Here is a 19967-nt window from a genome sequence, read left to right as displayed (position 1 = left end):
TTGTCATCTACAAATTTTGAAATTGTACTTCCGATTCCCAAGTCCAAATCATTTGAGCATAATGGTTAATGTGCACCACCATGTGAATCCATTCAGTTGATAACATGATGGAAAACTTATTGAAAGTTTAAATTTATGACATAATTGCATATTACCAGAATTTAACTTCCAATGGAGTTACTAGGAAATTACATATAAATTTCAGAAATTGTAATATCTGGTATAAAACTCTGTTTATTGAGTGGAAATATTTGGATTATGTCTAGTGGAACTTTTCTCCTCTAAATATATCAGCATGGAGTTAGAAGACATATTAAAAATATTTCAGAATGTGTATTAATGCTTTTAGAAGTGCCCTATAATTGTGGCACAACAATAATAATTGAACATCATGTTACCAATGTCAAAGTTTAAACATATATTACTTTTAACATTATCCCATTCCAATAACGTTTTCAGCATTGCACGCTCGGAGGGAATAAAGTTCCATTCCATCTGTAGAACATATGAAGCAATCTGTTCTCAAAATACAGACCATGTTGAGCAACACGATGTTCCAGAACATTTTTCAAATATTTGTTCTTAAACCATTGTTTATCATCACAAGCAGCTGGTTATCAGTAACATTTAAAAATTTGTGTTTGCTTGGATCTCTGCTACGGGTTTCAATAGATGTTAATAAATGCAGTGTAGCTATATCTCTGCATCTGAAAGAACTTTCGACGTACAACAACAAAGCAGGTACTGAACAGTTGCAGCATAAGTGGATTCAACTTGAGGGGTTCCCCATACTTCACCACCTTTTTATTTTCTGCAGTGAAGTATTCCTGTGTGCTCTTTACTGATGGATCGTATCCATTATTGCTGAAATCTTTATTTTATTTTGAAAACTCTGTTAAAACACAAGTTATTTTATTAATGTCCAGTAATAGAAGTAGAACAATATTTCAAAACAGGTTTCCCAGAGGGGTACAAAATGGGTATTTTAATCAAGAAACCTGTAACTTAGAAATGTTATAGTATAATCAGTGTACATTTCTGCCAATGACAGGAAAAATGCAATTCGTCAAATCAGCCCAAAATAAATATCAATCCTAATGAAGCCAAAATTTTAGGTGTCTGACTGTTGGACTGTTTGAGTGTTTCCTGGTTTTATCAGGTTGATGAAAAGATAGCTGCAAGTTTGAATCACACTGCACACTGTTTATGGAACTGATTGTATAACCTTCAGTTATGTGATTCAGATGAAAAGTAAGAATAATGCACACATCTTAATATTTTGGATACCTTCCAGCTGCTTTAAGATTTAAAAAACAAGTTTTAAATTTGGACACTTTCTCAAGAATTGCCACAGAAACCTCAGTTTCAAAAACCTAGTGATGCGCTTGCTCAGTAGTTCCATGCACATCAGTGCCCACAGTGATTTAGTCATGACTGTAATTTTCCACTGCTTTTGTCAATGCTTTTACATTGCTTATGCAGCTGTGTAGAGTTTGCATGTCTGGTTCTTGTTTCACTAAGGACACCAGCATTTAAGTTGCCCAGGGTACCTGTGAAACTTCACAAAGGTTATTTCTGGGAGTGTGTCATTACAAATAGTTCTTTTCTTCTCCTGCCCCCTCTGCCATTGTGCTTACCTAGCTATATTATTTAATACTCACTCTTAATTTTAAGAAACGACTAGAAAATTAGCATTTACATTTATCAAAAGCATCTCATTGACGATGGATTACAAAAAGTTCCTGACTAAGTTGTTTGGGTTTCTGATGCAGAACATTTTCACAGACGTGCATAATTTAAATTTACTTTTGTAAATGTTCGGTCTTGAATCCAGTATTTTAATGGTGCTTCAGCCATCTTAAAGTCAACCAATTGGAATCATGTAAGGTTAATACAGATCAAGTTGAAAGCTATGAAAATCTTAACTACATCTTTAATGTCTTTTACATCTTTGTGTTTAAGACTGCCTGTTTCTGTCATTGCAATGCAAAAGTAAACCTAGCACTGTTTGTTTGCTTGTTGTACTGACCTCCCTCTTCCCCTGTGGTATGTCTTTCAACTAACTTTGTGTTCAACCTGCTAATACCCTATCCTTTATCGAAGTGAGTGGAAGCTTTGCCCATCTGTCGTGACTTCTATTCAGGCCACTGTTCTTGCCTAAACTGCTGCTTTCTGAAACATGGGAAAGGTATGCTATAGTGATTCTGGCTAGACGTGTGTACTTTTGCATTGTTAAATGAGGGGGGGAGCTGCTGCTATTGCGCTTGCCTTGTTCATAATGTTTTGTTCTGTAATTATGTTGGGAGTGTAGCATCCTTTCACTGACTGTAAAATGAAATTAGTGAAGAAGTAATCTATGCAATCAAATCATCACATCCCTAATCACTGCCTGCATGAGCTTAAAGCTTTAGGCAGCTCCTGTGTTTGTATATATATATATATATATATATATATATACATTCTGATTATGAGCATTAATATTGAATTTGCTGTTATTTTAAATGATTATTGAATAATATAGTTTCACACAACATTGGAATGGTTTCAAAGTGCCAGAGACTCAAAACGTTTAGGTTACTCTGAAAAATCCAAAGTTCTTCATATTTATGAAGTGCTTGGCACACAAGTTGATTGTGATAGTCTAACTGTCAATTATTCTTCATATATTTTGCTGAACAGTACTCCATTTTTAGCAGTGATAATTTCATTTTGCTTTTGTGATATCATGATGTGAATCTTCTGACACAGCTCTGATTCTTAGTGCAGACTGTTTCTTTTCTAGCAAGAAGGTGTTCGTGTATTTGCTCCCTAAATTTCCACTAAAGATAATTCAAGGCTCATTCGATTTGAGAAATCAGAGGTCACAGTAATTCTTACACCATACAAAACTCATTTTGCAGTTTCTTCAACTTGCCGATTTCTCTGTAATGTGTATCAAAATCTTGCATTGCAGATAATGGGGCATCAAACTGCAAGTTTGACTTCTATGTTAGCTAACTGCGTTAGAGGCATAGATAGTAGCACAGCAACAATAAAATGTGCAACATGAACTGTTCTCTACCAGCTTCAATGCAGTACGAGAGCTGGAGTTAGAGAAAGTCTTGAACTTTCTGTTCCAGGTTATAGGCAGATTGTCAATAATATGTGGTGGTCCCAGTTCAAGGGGGATGGGCCTTCTTCCTATGTTACCACTCTGGGAGAGAAGTCCACTGAGGTACCTTACTCAGTGCACCATTCTTGTCACTGTGGCCAAGCATCAGTTGGTACATTTTAATCACCAAACAATTGAAGGACACTTAGCTACCTTTGCATAATAAAGTTTCTTGCCCTCTCCTCACCCGCTTCCCAGTATGTAAGGAGCTTTACTTGCTATCCTTTGTTATAATGGGCTGGATTTTACCAGCCCTCCGACGTCGGGGGTCGTGGAGGGAGGGCCCGGAAAATACTTCCGGGAGAGGCCCGCTACTGGCCTCGATGCCAGGAAAGCCCCGCCCCTCAGCGATGGGACCTTCATTAAAATATTTAAATCTATTTAAATTACTGAACTAATACTTATCTCGTCGTGGCGGCCGTCCCACTGTGATATTCCGTCTGGTGCTGGAACTCACGCACCTTCAGATCTCCGTATGGAGATCCAAGGCAGGATACTGGTTGGGAGGGGGAACAGGTAAATTTTTAGTGGTAGGGTGGGGGGGGATGCGGGGAAAATCATTTTGACTGGTGGGAGGATGGTGGGAAGGGGTTGAAGGTTAAAGTGAAGAAGGTTCGGGGGGGATAGGTCGGGTTTGCCAGTTTACTCTTTTAGGGGGAGAGGGCAATTAATAAAGTGTGTAGCCGTTGGGAGAGGGGATTGAAACTTTTCATAAACTTTTCCTTTTGATTTTTCAGGTCAGGTAACTTTAAATACTTAAATTTAAATGAAGGGCTAGATGCCCTTTAAAAATGGCGCCAGCGCCTGCGTAGTGGCGCCGGACACCGTTGCTGGGGACAGAGCGCCCGCCCCCTCTACGTCATCGGAGGCAGACGGTCCAGTGTAGACATGTAAATGAGCCACCGCATTAAATATCACAGCGACTCTGTGGGGTAAATACCACGCATGCGCCCCACCGAGATCAGCACGAGCTGGAAAATTTCCCATCAATGTGTTTGATCTGGTTGTCACAAAAAAGACACTGCACAATTCAGCATTCTAACATGTGCTTCACTGTGTTAGCTTCCATCTTTATTCTCGCTGTTAGTCTCATTTTCAGCCGACAGTAGCATTAAACACCTCTCAGCCTGTTCTCCACCTCGGGCCTGAGTCTTTGCCTTATTGCCTGGATTTCCAGAGCCTCAGGCAGCAGTTGCTGTAGGTGCTGCCTCATCAAGCCCAGCAGTGGTGGGCGAGCGCAGCCCGCTCCGTTTCCTGCGCGTCTAGCTGTCTGCAGCACCTTGCCAGCACTGTCACTGTTCCAGCGTTTCGAAGAAATGTCAATCCCCAGAGCCCACAGGATTCTCCCATTAGTTGATGTGATGCTCTGTCGCCATCTCATCAACGACCTGCTGCAGTGCCCTGGCGCAGAGCTACTCCTGTTTCTGTTCCCTGAGCTCAGTCCTTGCCTTCTCTAGGTCCCTCATGATCGAGAGGCTTAAGTCTGTCCTATCCAAGTAGCCAGTCAGGACCAGCAGCTACTTTGCGAATTTGGGGTTCCGTGCAAGCTCCTTAGTCCCAGGTAGACAGTGATTCATGGCCCGGCTGAGCCACTCAGTGGCGGCTTCTCTTCCTTAAGTCCGTCTGGTGTTGGTGCCACTGGCTCCATACAGGAGCTGCTGCTGAGGGTCGGGAAATCCAGGCGATGAGGCAAAGACTCATGCCTGAGGTGAAGAGACCGAGAGAGAGGTGTTTCACGGTTTAGGCAATGGCTTCAGCTGCCTGTGCGCAGGTGCTGGTGCCATTTTTAAAGGGCAGCCAGTCCTGCCGGCAAGTTTAAATATTTAAGGATGTACGCCCTCAAAAAATGTTTCAAATAAAATCCAAATACCCCTTTTATACCCCCCAGTACAAAATTACATTAAGTATTCGCCCTTCCCCTCCCCCCCACAAAAACATGTACCTTTGAAATCTGACCTCCCCCCTCCACCCTGCCCCAAAGTTTAAAGTTCACCACTTCCCACCATTCCCTACACCCATTACATTTATTTGATCGCGTTTTCCCCCACCTTCCCGCACTGAAAATCTGAACTCCACCACCCCGCCCGCCACACCTGTCTCACACCCGTTTTTTCCCCAGGCCGGGAACTGAGGTGCGGGAGTGCCGGCCACCGCACTGTAGATTGCGGCGGGCCCGGAAGATTGGAATTGATTGTATTTAAATGTATTCATTTTATTGATTTACATATTGGAGGGCCGCCACGGAGCCTCACCACCACTGGATCGGGCCAGGCCCTCCCGGCATCGAGCTCCATGGTGGGCCTCTGCTGGAACATTATTCTCCCACCCCCACACCGCCACAGAGCCCGATGTCTGGGGCCAATCCAGCCCAATGTTGCAGAATCACAGAATCAGCTCAGTGCCCTTTCAGCCATTTACCCATAATTATCTGATGTTTTCGGTGCCTTATTACAATAAAGATACATCAGGAACTATTAAGAATAATTTAACTTTGACATTAACATGTAGTGCTTGGTTTCCATACCCAGAAACTGGGTTTCTGATATTACAATATCAATCTATTTCTGGATAGCATTGCCTCTTAGATTGTATTGCTAGAGCCGTTTGTCCTTTCTGACTTCCCCACCTGGAAAACCACCTTGGGACTGAAAGCAGTTTTCTACAGACTTAAATAAATGGACCTAATAATCCAAAGTCACTTCTTGCACTTAAAAAGATTGAATTATTTAATGATTTGAAGTTAATTTAAACAATGTAAATAATAGCAAACTAGCAGAGACCAGCAAAATATTTGCAGTCAAATTAGTATACTTAACCAATTCCCATGCCATTCCATCCTTCCCAAGCCACTCCTTTGATCCCTCTCATGACATACCCCCCTTCCTGTGCCACTCCTCCGATGTTATTCCCTCCTCTCCACCCTACCCATGCCATCTCCTCCCTCCCCATTCACCAAGTACTTTGAATTGAATTGATTAAAAAAACTGTCACTCAACACACTACCATACTTTAATGTTACAGTATCTAAGCGACCAACTGTCAGCCCACAGGTGCAAAACTTCACTGGACCTAACAAAACACTACAAACAGATCTACAAACCCAACAGAAGTTGACCTTTTTAAAATGGATCTCCCTCTGCGATCCCTTTTTTTTACATTGATTATACTTTACCTCAGACACTCTTTATATTTTACCTCAGTCTCCCTCTCCTATTGGCTACATTTAATCTCAGTCTCTCTCTATTTGATATTACATTGATTAAGTTTTACCTCAGACTCAATTTTATATTGCTAATCTTGTGAGTGCATACTAAACTCACCTCTCACTATATGTGAAAATCTTGAACATATCCACTGTAGACCTTCTTTGGAACCAAATCTAAACGCCAAAAAAAGTTTTCATTTGCACAACTCACCACCTGATTTATGACATTTTTTAAACAGTTAAAAAATAAAATATATATTTGTCCATGTAAAGGTAGAATAAAATAATGGGAATGCTTACATTTACATAAGTTTTCATGGAGACCATATACAATGGTAAAAATAGTATTGATATGAATTGTTTCTGTAACTGAAAGTTTTGTACAGCAAATAAAGGATATAAACTTCTTAAAGGTACCAGTGAATAATGTGCGAGCAGTTGCACAAGTTTGAACAGAATATTGTTGTACTGGCTGGAAATGGAACAAGCACTCTGTCCTCTGATCAGCAGGACCAGGTCTCCCACTGGAACTCACAGCAAGCATCCTGCACCCTCCTTGCCCACCGATCAAAAATATCCCATTGTCTTTTTGTGGTTTGACGGACCTCTCTTGCCATCGTGCCTTGCTGTAATTATTTTTACACTTGTCCACAATTAAACTTTGTCCTTTAGCCCAGTTATCTATCAAGGTTTAAGTTCTTCTGAATCTGGTAGCATTGTTCCTACTGAAATGTCTTCTCTTTTTTTCTTTGTCGTCTGCAAATTTTGATTGCTTAGAATTTACAGCACAGAAACAGGCCATTTCGTCAAACTGGTCTGTTCCAGTGTTTATGCTGCACATGAGCCCCCTCTCACCCTACTCCATCTCCCTTTATCAGCATATTCTTCTATTCCTTTCTCCATCAAGTGCTTAACTAGTTTTCCCCTCAAATCCATCTATACTATTTGCCTCACTAATTACAGTGGTAACGAGTTCCACATTTTAACTATTTTCTGGGTAAAGAAGTTTCTCTTGAATTCCTCATTGAATTTATTAGTGACTATCTTATATTTGTGTCGTCTAATTTTGGATCCCCAAAAGTCTATCATATCAAACCTCTTCATAATTTTAAAGACCTCTATTCAGTCTCCCCTCAGCCTCCTCTTTTCTCGGGAAAAGATACCCAGCCTGTTCAATCTTTCCTGATCGTTGTAACCCCTCAGTTCTATATCTGATCCAAGCCATTTATTTAAAAGTAGCATGATTAATTCCTGGGTACCCCACTCAATCTCCTTTCATACTGAGAACTTTGCTTCAGTTGTGTATCCAGGGCTTCCTGTGTATCTTCGCTCATTAGCTCTGTACTTTTTACTTATTGAAATTGCATGTTCACATGGCTCTGGGACAATGTATTTAACATTCAATCTCACGTCTTTCAGTAGTATGCAGATAACTACATTTTATCAGCTGTTCACTCTCGCAATGAGCACATTTTATGCTGTGCAAATCAATTGTTGGCACAAAGATGAATGTAGTGCTGCAAAATTAATTATAGAAATTGTTTATTGCATATTTCAGTACCACTGCTACCTAACACATATGCAGTTGTAAAAATGCTGTAAAGTACACTGACTATCCTGACATTTTTTGAATATAAACTATAAATTTCTAACATTGTTTGTGCATTTGGTATATCATTTAGTTTCATTCCGTATAAAAAAGTACACTTTGCACAAAAGCAACAGGTCAAATGTTGGTACGTAACCTGAAATTGTATTCACACAAAAATTAAGATAACGTTAAATCAGAATTGTGAAATAACCAATACTACTAAGGGAAACAAATTATCTGATCATTGATCTTAACGTTGTTTACGCTACTTTGGTGTGTACAAACTGCCTGCTATGTTTGCCTACTGAACAACAGTAACTACACTTAGAAAGTACTTGATTTGGCTGTGAAATGTTACTGGATGTCCTGAGAACAACAGTATATAAATGCAAGTTCTTTCTGTTATACTGAGTTGCTGTCCAACCCAACAGGTTACACAGGGAGATCACTCTAGAGAAACAGAAGTTAACAGAGTGCCTTGCAGAAAAAAGGACTTAATGAACCAGTTCGCTTGGAGGAAATAGAATCTGCTAGCTGGCTCTGGCAGTAACTTGGATAGTGATCATGCTAAATTCTTAAAAGCTTCTTCAGAGAAAAGTCTTGGAGATATGTTTCAAGCATCACTGACCTGTCTCTGAAATGCCCTGCTTGGGTTTAGGAATAGAATCTTGCTAGACATGGTACTCCAGAGAACAGCAGTGGATTCTATCTACAAGAGGGACAATCCTAATGAGGTCAGACACTGCTGAGCAATTTCACAAGATTCAATGACTTTTAAAGTGATTCTTTAGGTTTTCATGCTGCATATCTCAACTGCAATGTGTGATCGGACTGGATCTCTTTCTTGTGAGGTGTGTGTAGACAAGGAAATGTACTGGCTAAGTTATCCAAGATTGTAGGATAATACATTACTTTTCATAGGGCTTTTAATGTTGTGCTTAATACAGCACTCTGGAAGAAGCTAGAATTATTTGAGGGCGTAGCCAAATTTTGGATTTTCTTTTCCCTGGAATGTGTGCTTGGTATTTGGGATTGTGTATTTCTCTTGGAAAGTCAAAAGACAATTGCTACCCATTGTAGTCATTGTTTTATTTAGTCAGGTGTTGGCAGCATAAGCAAGTCTCAGATTATCTGCTTTCAGAACTTCTGAAAGCACTGATGCATCTTGTCCAGTCACTTAAAGAATGAGTTTATCATTTTGTAATTGTCAGCTGTGGCTCATTTGGTATCACTCTCGCCTCTGAATCACAAGGTTATGGGTTCAAGTCCCACCCCAGGGGCTTGAGCACAAAAATCAAGGCTGACACTCCAGTGCAGTACTGAGGGAACGCTGCACAGTCAGAGGTGCTGTCTTTCAGATGAGATGTTAAACTAAGGCCCCATCTGCTTGCTTGGGAATGTAAAAGATCCCATGGCACTGTTTTGAAGAAGAGCTGGAGAGTTATCCCTGCCAATATTTACCCCTCAACCAACATCAACAAAGCAGATTATCTGGTTGTTATCTCATTTCTATTTGTGGAAGCTTGTTGTGCGCATACTGGCTGCTGCATTTCCTGCATTACAACAGTGACTACACTTGAAAAAGTATTTCATAACATAAGAAATAGGAGCAGGAGTGGGCCATTCAGCCCTTCGAGCCTGCTCCGCCACCCAATGAGATCATGACTGATCTTCTACTTCACCAAATTCCTGTACTATCCCCATATCCCTTTATGTTTTTAATATGTAGAAATCTATTGATAGCAGTCTTGAACATACTGAACGATTGAGCCTCCACAGCCCTCTGGGGCAGAAAATTCTCATCTCAGTCCTAAATGGCCTTCCTCATTGGCTGGAAAACGCTTTGAGACATACGGTGGTCATGAAAGGTGCTATATGAGTGCAAGTCTTTCTATTTGCCATCTTGAACAGTGAACTGATGATTGGAAGATTTTTTTATTTATTCGTGGGATGTGGCCGTCACTGGCAAAGCCAGTATTTATTGCCCTTCCCTAATTTACCTTGCGAAGGTTGAGTTGCAGTCCGTGTGGATTTTAGTTTCTTGTAGCAGGCTTGCTAAACCATTTAGAAGGGCAAGTAAGAGTCAACTGCATTGCTGTGGGTCTGGAGTAAGGGCAAGGATGGCAAATTTCCTTCCCTAAAGGATATTAGTGAACCAGATGGGTTTTTACGACAATCTGGGAGGTTCATGGTCTCTGTTACTGATATTGTTTTTTTATTCTAGATTAATTTAATTAACTGCATTTAAATTCCCCAGCTGCCTTGGTGGGATTTCAACTCGATTCTCTGGATTATTATTGATCCAGACTTCTGGATTGCTAGTCCAGTAACATAACTACTACATTACCATGCCCATTAAGCAACATTGTGCTCATTTGTTAATTCATATTCATATCCCAGGGTTCATCTGTATCCCAACTTTAATTTGGATACAGTTCTTTGAAGCATGCTGATCCAAGGGCAAAGGATAGATTGGACATAATTTTCTGTGCAGCAGCAACAAAGTCCTGTGTCAATTAAGCTCGAGATGTCTGGTGGTCTTGGATGTGCGCTCAAACATTTTACCGTCATGATTGAAACCTGCGGGGTATGCATTGGCAAAGCTGCCTTTGGCCCCTGTGCAAGATTCCAGTCTGACCATGAATTTATGCCAAAATGGAGTCAGCCTTACGGTGGCTGTAACTCTGTGCTTTCATTGTGACCTGGGTTAAGCAATTTGTAATGAAAAATGCAGATATCTGGCTTTGGATTACTAGAACATGAGAGTGGATGGAATGTCGCAGACTGTCCTGTGTGGGTTCTTCCTGCAGGCTGGAAATACATGTGCAACAAAAAATGAATAAATTAACTCTGAAGTTTTTTTAATAAAAGGTACGATGGTGCAAGGTCATTAAGTATTCATGCAGGAACAGGATTGATCAGAAAATATACCTCGACAGTTTAATGGGGTATAGACAAATTACAGGACATACAACATAGGAACAGGAGGCTATTCAGGCCCTCAAGCTTGTTCCACCATTCAGTTAGGAGGACATGGCTGATTTGTATCTCAACTCCATTTACCTGTTCTGTAACCCTTAATACCCTTACCCCACAAAAATTTACCAATTGCTGATTTTAAATTCTCAATTTACTTCCAGCCTCAACAGCTTTTTGTGGTAGAGAGTTCCAGATTTCCATTAGCTTTTGTGTGAAGAACCACTTACTGACATCACCCCTAGACGGCTTAGCTGTAATTTTAAGGTTATGCCCCCTTATTTTGGACTCCCACCAGAGGAAATAGTTTCACTCTCTCGACCCGATCAAATCTTTTGATTGTCTTAAACACCTCAATTAGGTCACCTGTCAATCTTCTATACTCAAGGAAACACAAGTCTAGTCTATACAACCTGTATATAATTTAGCCCTTATAGCCCCGGTACTTACTGCCCACCTAACACAGGCTCAAACCTATGTTTTCCAGTTATTTGATGACTTATGTACTTGGAAGGAGGTAAGCAATGCTGCTACTCAGTAATCCTGTATTTCAACTGGGTGGGTTTTTGTTTTACCAAGGTACACTATTGTAGATTATTGTCCATCCAGTCTGGCTCATTAATAGAACCTGTAGGGGTCGACCAGTCACTGCAGTAATGGAATTCGTAACACTTGGATCCCAATAACCATACAAACCAGTTCCCTAACAAATGGCTTCCAACCTCATAGTCCCGCAACCCCGGACAGCCCGCTTCTACCTCCTTCCAAAAATCCACAAACGGGACTGTCACGGCAGATCCATTGTGTCAGTCTGCTCCTGCCCCACTGAACTTATTTCTTCCTATCTTGACTCTATCTTTTCTCCATTGGTCCAGTCTCTTCCCACCTACATCCGTGACTCTTCTGACGCACTACGTCATTTTGACCATTTCCAGTTTCCTGGTCCCAACCGCCGCCTCTTCACTATGGACGTCCAATCGCTCTACACCTCCATCCCCCACCAGGATGGTTAAAGGGCTCTCCGCTTCTTCCTTGAACAGAGGCCCAACCAGTCCCCATCCACCACCACCCTCCTCCGCCTGGCTGAACTTGTTCTCACATTGAACAACTTCTCCTTCAACTCCGCTCACTTCCTTCAAGTAAAAGGTGTTGCTATGGGTACCCGCATGGGTCCTAGTTATGCCTGTCTTTTTGTGGGATATGTCGAGCATTCTTTGTTCCAGTCCTACTCAGGCCCCTCCCCCAACTCTTTTTCCGGTACATTGATGACTGTTTCCTGCTCCCGCCCTGAACTGGAAAACTTTTATCAACTTTGCTTCCAATTTCCACCCTTCTCTCACCTTTACATGGTCCATCTCTGACACTTCCCTTCCCTTCCTCGACTTCTCTGTCTCCATCTCTGGGGATAGGTTGTCTACTAATATCCATTATAAGCCCACCGACTCCCACAGCTACCTGGACTACACTTCTTCACACCCCACCTCCTGTAAGGACTCCATTCCATTCTCCCAGTTTCTCCGTCTCCGACGCATCTGCTCTGATGATGCCACCTTCCATGACGGTGCTTCTGATATGACCTCCTTTTTCCTCAACCGAGGATTCCCCTCCACTGTTGTTGACAGGGCCCTCAACCGTGTCCGGCCCATTTCCCGCACCTCTACCCTCACCCCTTCCTCTCCCTCCCAGAACCGTGACAGGGTTCCCCTTGTCCTCACTTTCCACCCCATCAGCCTCCATATCCAAAGGATCATCCTCCGCCATTTCCGCCACCTCCAGCGTGATGCCACTACCAAACGCATCTTCCCCTCCCTTCCCCTGTCACCATTCCGAAGGGATCGTTCCCTCCGCGACACCCTGGTCCACTCCTCCATTACCCCCACCACCTCGTCCCCGTCTCATGGCACCTTCCCCTGCAATCGCAGGAGGTGTAATACCTGCCCATTTACCTCCTCTCTCCTCACTATCCCAGGCCCCAAACACTCCTTTCAGGTGAAGCAGTGATTTACTTGTACTTCTTTCAATGTAGTATACTGCATTCGCTGCTCACAATGTGGTCTCCTCTACATTGGGGAGACCAAACGCAGACTGGGTGACCGCGTTGCGGAACACCTCCGCTCAGTCCGCAAGCAGGACCCTGAGCTTCCGGTTGCTTGCCATTTCAACACTCCCCCCTGCTCTCATGCTCACATCTCTATCCTGGGCTTGCTGCAGTGTTCCACTGAACATTAACGCAAGCTCGAGGAACAGCATCTCATTTTCCGATTAGGCACACTACAGCCTGCCGGACTGAACATTGAGTTCAGTAATTGGTGCAGTGGTTAGCACCGCAGCCTCACAGCTCCAAGGACCCGGGTTCGGTTCTGGGTACTGCCTGTGCGGAGTTTGCAAGTTCTCCCTGTGACCGCGTGGGTTTTCGCCAGGTGCTCCGGTTTCCTCCCACAGCCAAAGACTTGCAGGCGATAGATAGCTTGGCCGTTGTAAATTGCCCGTAGTGTAAGTAGGTGGTAGGGAATATGGGATTACTGTAAGGTTAGTATAAGTAGGTGGTTGTTGGTCAGCACAGACCCGGTGGGCTGAAGGGCCTGTTTCAGTGCTGTATCTCTAAATAAATAAATAAAATAAATTTCAGAGCATGACGGGCCCCCCATTTTACTTTTATTTTTAGTTAATTTTTCTTTTTTACATTTTTTGCAATTGTTTTTCTTTTGTTTATTTCATTTCATTGTAGTTTGTTAAGTTTGCTTACCCACTGTTTTTTTTCATGTTTGTACTTGCTGCTGTTCTATCTTCAGTTCGTTAACACCCTATCTGTACTAATGCTTTGTCTTTCAACACACCATTAACATATTGTTTGCCTTTGCTCCATGACCTCTTGGTCAGCTATGTGGCCTTGTCCAATCTACATCTTCTCCTTTGTTATCTCTTTCCCCACCCCCGCCTCACTTGCTTACAACCTTTGACATTTCTAATATTTGCTAGTTCCGAAGAAGGGTCACTGACCCGAAACGTTAACTCTGCTTCTCTTTCCACAGATGCTGCCAGACCTGCTGAGTGGTTCCAGCATTTCTTGTTTTTATTATCCCTAACAAATGGGGTGGTCCTAGTTGAACAAGCAGTGGGAAGCTTAACCAAATCCCACTGCTAAACTGCATGATATTTGATGGTTAAGTTCCTGCAGTACCTCAGTGTGCACTTGAGGCTCCTCAAATCTTGGCCACTCCCAATGTGCAGCAGTGTTTTCCAAGCTTGGATAAGTGGGGTATGTCCCTAGGGGGAAGTTAGTGTGCACTAGTCAGCCATACAGCATCTCTGCTTTAGTGGCTTTCTCATTAGTTTGTTTAGGATACATAAGCGTCTTGATGGGTTCCCATGCATATTAACTTAAGACCGGCTGACCAAAGCTTGCTGTGGTAATTTTCTGCATCTAATGTACTGGAGGATTGAATCAGAGTTCGTTGAAACCGTGTGAAGGCATACAGTGTTCCTTGTTTTCTTGGTTCTGTACTAAATCAAGTCCATGGTACAGTTTAACAGAACTTGTCTTCATTTGTGGACCTGTTAAGATTGTTCAGTTCCCAACTGAGCATTTAATTGTTTCTTTCACAGTCCTCCAGTTTAAGATTTAGAGGTTACGATTCCGTATAAAATTATTAGGTGGTCGTTTCTGAATTTCTGATGAGGTTAATGATCAGGAGATATTTTCATGCAATACTTGCATGTGTGGTCTCCATAGCAACCTGCATGTTTTGTTTGAACTGACCAGGATAATTTATTGCTTTTTTAAGGGCATTGTACGTCATTGCAAATATTTGCATAGCTGTGTTATGTTGAACCTTGCTAAATACCTTTTTTTTAAATATCTCTCAGGTCATGCTGAAATAGTGAACCAGAAGCAGATGAATTCCCAGGACATCTCTTTGGAAATTCACGAACAGGCTTACTGTAAATACTATCCTCTTCCCTCCCCACCTGCATCTATATTAGGCTTACCACAGCCAGCATGCTAACCAAATTAAGAGAAATTCTATTTAGATTAAGCAAGAATACAAAATTGTGATGGGAAATGCATTATAAAATTTAAGGATATAGATGAGTTCAGACATATTTAATATTCATATATCCTGTAAATAACCCTAGCACTATGACAAATGTTACAATCAAAGAAATGGTATATCTACTTTCTGATGTCTCATTTTGTGGAGATGTTTCACCATTACATTCTGTAAAGAGTGTGATGTGGTTATATTGTTAATCTGTTATGAGATCATTGTGTACAAAAACAGCACCTACAGGGTTGGAAGAATCCCTACAGACACTTATAGACACAACAGTACTCCATAGCCAACAAAAACCCACTTTGAAAGTTACAGTAGAAAAAAGGGTGTTTAAGTCTTTAGTAGTAGCCTAATTAATCACTGTGGGAAAAATAGCATTTGATCAATATTGATCATTAGTTTTAAAGCAAAACATGACCAGTGACTTTTAAGAAAATTACATTTTAAGTGCACACGATGTGTGTAACGTTCATATTAATCTGCAATATCGCACAGAAATTTGTCTTTTCAAAGTTTGTTGTATTTCAGTTGTTGATGCTCTTGATGCTTCTTCAGCTAATGTGAGCAAAGCATGAAAGAATGTCGTCTTCCCAATGCAAAGCAGTCAGATTTGGATAGCTATATCCTACATTGGCATCAGAAGTTGGAGGATGGTTTAGTTTGATGAATCGAGTCTAAATCTTAAATCAAGTTCTCAGCACCAGCCCCTATAATTACAAATAGGGTTAGCAATGTGGAGCTGCAGAGAATATGGCTGACTACAAAGTCAGGCATGATTAAGCATCAGGCAGGATTACTTGTTGAGACAGAGTTGGTCAGTTTTACTGCAGCTACAGTTTGACTTGCCCCACCATATTTACTGTGTTACCAAAGATTCTTCCAACTCTGAAAGATGCACCATATTATAAATTCTTTATAATCTAGTACATGATATATGTAACAGTGCCTAAAATAAAGGGAGGGAGGGACAATTATTCACAAGTACGTGCAAAGTGTAAGTTGTACCAAAATTGTATTTTGTGTGTTTTCTCATGTTAACGAAGCAGACTGAATTAGCTGGCACAATTTGACGAGAACCTAGTTGGAGTATATGACGAGAAAAATTAACTTTTTTAAAAATATATATTCTTTTTCTAACAAAAGGCTCTTCCCAAATAAAGATGTACCCTAATTTCACTAATGACACGTGACTGGTGACAGTACAAAGATGACCAGTGCAAAGATGATTTTTTTTCTTTAAACCAAATTAAATCCTAATTCTATAAATCTTACCAAATTTATTGTCTCCATTTTACAAGTCACATAATCCAATAGTGACTCTAATATAAGATTTAGAAGAGGCGTTGAATATAACAGAATATTGTTCAACGAAATTGTATATAAAAATTAAACAGAAAATACACAAAGACCAGCTCGGTACTGTGGTATAACCTTTGAATTCTATCATCATGTTGATTTTAGTGCCAGTAGAGCAATCAGTAATCACCATAAAATCAAAATGCAGCAGACATAAAAAGGCTTTTTTTTTTGCTTTTTTTAATTATAGCTTATATTTAAAAATGATTGATTGTTTCAAGCCTTAGAAAAGATTTTAGCTAGGTTCATCCAGTGTAATGATTAGAAATTAGTTAATAGCTTGATCAAGATCTTTATTGTGTTAAAAGTATATCCCATTTTCATAATAGGTTTATCTTTTTATAAGATTGATTTTCTGATATGAAATGTTTATGGTTTTATAGTAGAATTGATCATAAAAGATAATGTGTAATATTGATTTTTTTTTCCTTTGTTATACTTTTTTCTTATTGAGGGTTAGTAGTAGTAGCTTTTTTAAGTCCGACAATTATACTACACATGGAGCTCAATTAATTTCAAGTCAACTGAACCTATGGTTCTACAATGATAAAATACACCATTAACATATCGGAAATTATATCACAATGAGACTTTCAAATGTCTAATGCAAGTTACCCGTTGTGATTAGTTCAACAGCTATTACATCATAATAAATTTCTTTGGTGTGTGTTTCTTTTTAAAGCTCGCTTTCTGGATTTCAAGTGTACTCATTATCCAACAAAATTATGCGTCCTGTCTTTTGTGTAGCAGCACAGTATTTTTCTCAAATTTATGATGTAATAGCAATAATTTCTGCTATGAAATAGTGTACTTGGCTTAAAAGCTTGTTGCACTACAGTAAAAATGCCTCACTTTGTGACCACAGCACTTATCCAGCGCACTTAGTTTCTTAGGGCTTCATATTCCACCTCATAACAAACTTTATTGCCTAATTAGAGTTTTACATGTATAAGTTGAACTTTAACGTGAAATTATTATGTCACAATAATAGCATGATACATGTGTAACATTATCAATTTTTTTTTTAGTTTTAAGAGTAGATGAACTTATATGTTTTTACATCAGTTTTCCAACTGACAATATGGGCCATTTGACCTGCAGATATTGGCTTTTAGTCATCTGTGTACTGTCGAATGGTAAAATATTGATACTGTTTGAATATTTTCAAAATATGCACCCAAGGAACATTTTGGTTTTGTGTTCTCTAATAAAGGGTTTGTTGTTTCTGAAGTGTTATGACTGTCTCAGAGTTGACACGCAGCTGAAATATTTGATCCTGGTGATGTACAAATATGTATAACATATCTTGTTGCACTTATGTACATAGTAAATATGTAATAAAGCTGTCTTTATATTGTAAAATGAGCAGCAGAGGTTTTTAAATAAAAACTAAATACTCCCTTCAAAGCATTCTCATGAGAGAGGCAGTTGTGTGTGAATTGTAACTGTTTACTGAAATATAATATATTTCCTATTGGAATACTTAGCAGTTAACACTTAAACTGTATTTTTAAAAGCTATGTATACAAATTGTATACTGCACTTTTTATTCAAAAATGAACTTTCAAGCCTCTATTGGGGTATACTAACCATACTTAATCTCTCATGCTTGTAGCTTTGAGCAAAGATAAAATATTCAAACATATCATAAAGCCTGACAGTAAAACAGCACCCTCCCTAGAACAGAACATTTTTAACGAAACTGAAAACAATTTGTGTTCCCTTTAATGAGACTTTATATACAATTTACTGGATTGTAATAACAAGAATTATCTGACACCACACTCAAGAATCATGGATGTTTGTAGTCAATTTTGTGATTTCCGATATTCATTTCTCTGGTCAGAAAATGATCCATTAGTGTTTGGTTGGAAATCATTACTTGGGCTGTTTTGGCAGATGCCTGGAAAGTGTTCAAATCAGTATTTCACGCAACTGGTTTGAACTGTACTAGTAACAGCAGCCATATAAGATTTCTAGCTGTGATTTTTGGTGAATCTTAGCAGTTGAAGAATGTAATAGCTCCACACACAACAGGCAAACATATACAGAGCACAGTTAGTCATTCTCATGCCATAGATTTTTAGTAATATGTAATTTTGCAATGAAATTGATTTGTCTGTACACAGCTTCTCCACCTCCCAGGTATACAGTACTGACTGATTTTTCTCAGTAATACTGCCAGATTATACTGTTTATGCTTCAGTTATGTTATATGTTGAATGATTCACTGTTTTGTTTCGGAAAATACAACTATTTGTTTTATGACCTTTGAGGGGAAAATAAAGAAATGTTTGGGAAAAGAATTGTTGTATTATTTCAGGATTGTTGGTAATCCACTCATGCACATGTCAATTCTTGCATATATCCTAGAATGATACTCTGTACATACTCTTCATTATGCTTCACGTGCTAACTATATGATAGTTTATGGATTTCTTATGTTAAACATTTTTAAGCTGGGTAGCCAAATCCCCCCCCCCTCAAAAAAAAAACTAGATATAGAAAATGCTGGAAATACTCAGCAGGTCAGGCAGCATGTGTGGAGGGAGAAAGAGAAACAGTTAAGTTTCAGGTCAATGACTTTTCACCAGAACAGGGAGAAGTTAGAGAGTTAACAGTTTTTAAGCAAGCAGAGAGCCAGGGAAATGTCTGTGATGGGGTGGAAGGTAGGAGAGATTCAATGACGAAAGGGATGTTGGTGTAAGGTAAAGGGGTGGTAATGGGATAAGTAAAGAAACAGAAGATGGCTCCAGACTCATTACCAGCACATGCTGTCTTCTTTTCTTCTAAGTAGTCTATGTTTCTCACTTGCTGAGACTAATGTTATGATCCCCATGGAGACCACCAACAAACGAAAAGAATCAAATCCACTGATTAACCCCAATTTAGGAAACCAAATTAAACAGGCAAGATTTCACTTTTATAAATTTTACTTTAACACTCAAACCAAAAACTGACACAAATTAAAATAGGAGGCAACAGACAAATCACAGTCTATATATTACACACACCTTAACTAACAGGTACATCAGAGATGGGTCTCACTGGGCAGTCCACCCAGCATATACGGCAACAATTACAGTCACACAGTTGTTCACAACTCTGAAGTTCCTCTGTAGATTTTCAGCTCTTTCAAGGATTCTTCCAACGCCAGTTTCCTCTCTATCTGAGCTCCACGGGTGCAGCCTTCACCACAAGGCGCACTTCTCCAGAACCTTCTCAGCTGTGCTCACAACAGTCTTGATGGCATGGACATACCAGTCTTCCCTTTATCAGAGTCCTTCATTGACAAGCTGTGCACTGTATGGCCAGGTCTGGTTAGTCAACTACTTTAAGTCACAGAAACAGCTCTTGGATTCAGTCTTCACTTTCCAGCATTCCACTCGTGCCTGATTTGCTTTGTCCAGGGATGACTCTGTCTCCTTTAATTTGGTTCTAGCCAGTGTCAGTTTCCCTGGAAACCTGAAATTGTTTTTCCAGCTTCTGTTTCAGTTTTGGTACTCGTTTCCCCTTAGGGTCTTAAAAACAAGCTTTGCAACCACAGATTCCATCAAACTGGGTTTTAAAAACGTTACTATGATTGTCAGAGGTTCTTTTAAGCTTCAATGGCTCTAATTGCTTGGCGATACC

The 19967-nt window shown here is 40.1% G+C and overlaps 1 protein-coding gene across 13 annotated transcripts in view; it reads left to right on the top strand.

The window, feature by feature from the left end:
• Nucleotides 1-18640, top strand: part of mbnl2 (muscleblind-like splicing regulator 2) — a 176539-nt gene extending 157899 nt beyond the window's left edge. For 8 of the 13 annotated variants that reach the window (XM_068034269.1, XM_068034268.1, XM_068034261.1 and 5 more), the window contains one exon: nucleotides 14791-18640. In XM_068034269.1, the coding sequence (XP_067890370.1) occupies nucleotides 14791-14930 (140 nt within the window). In that variant the 3' untranslated portion in view covers nucleotides 14931-18640. The remainder of the gene's footprint in view (nucleotides 1-14790) is intronic. The other 5 variants (XM_068034274.1, XM_068034273.1, XM_068034272.1 and 2 more) reach the window with 1 other exon arrangement.
• The last annotated feature ends 1327 nt before the right edge of the window (nucleotides 18641-19967 follow it).

The sequence above is a fragment of the Heterodontus francisci genome, chromosome 6 (genome assembly GCF_036365525.1).
Source record: "Heterodontus francisci isolate sHetFra1 chromosome 6, sHetFra1.hap1, whole genome shotgun sequence".
Classification (NCBI taxonomy): Eukaryota; Metazoa; Chordata; class Chondrichthyes; order Heterodontiformes; family Heterodontidae; genus Heterodontus; species Heterodontus francisci.
The sequence above is the reverse complement of the archived record's forward strand: the minus strand, read 5'-3'. Positions and strand labels throughout refer to the sequence as shown.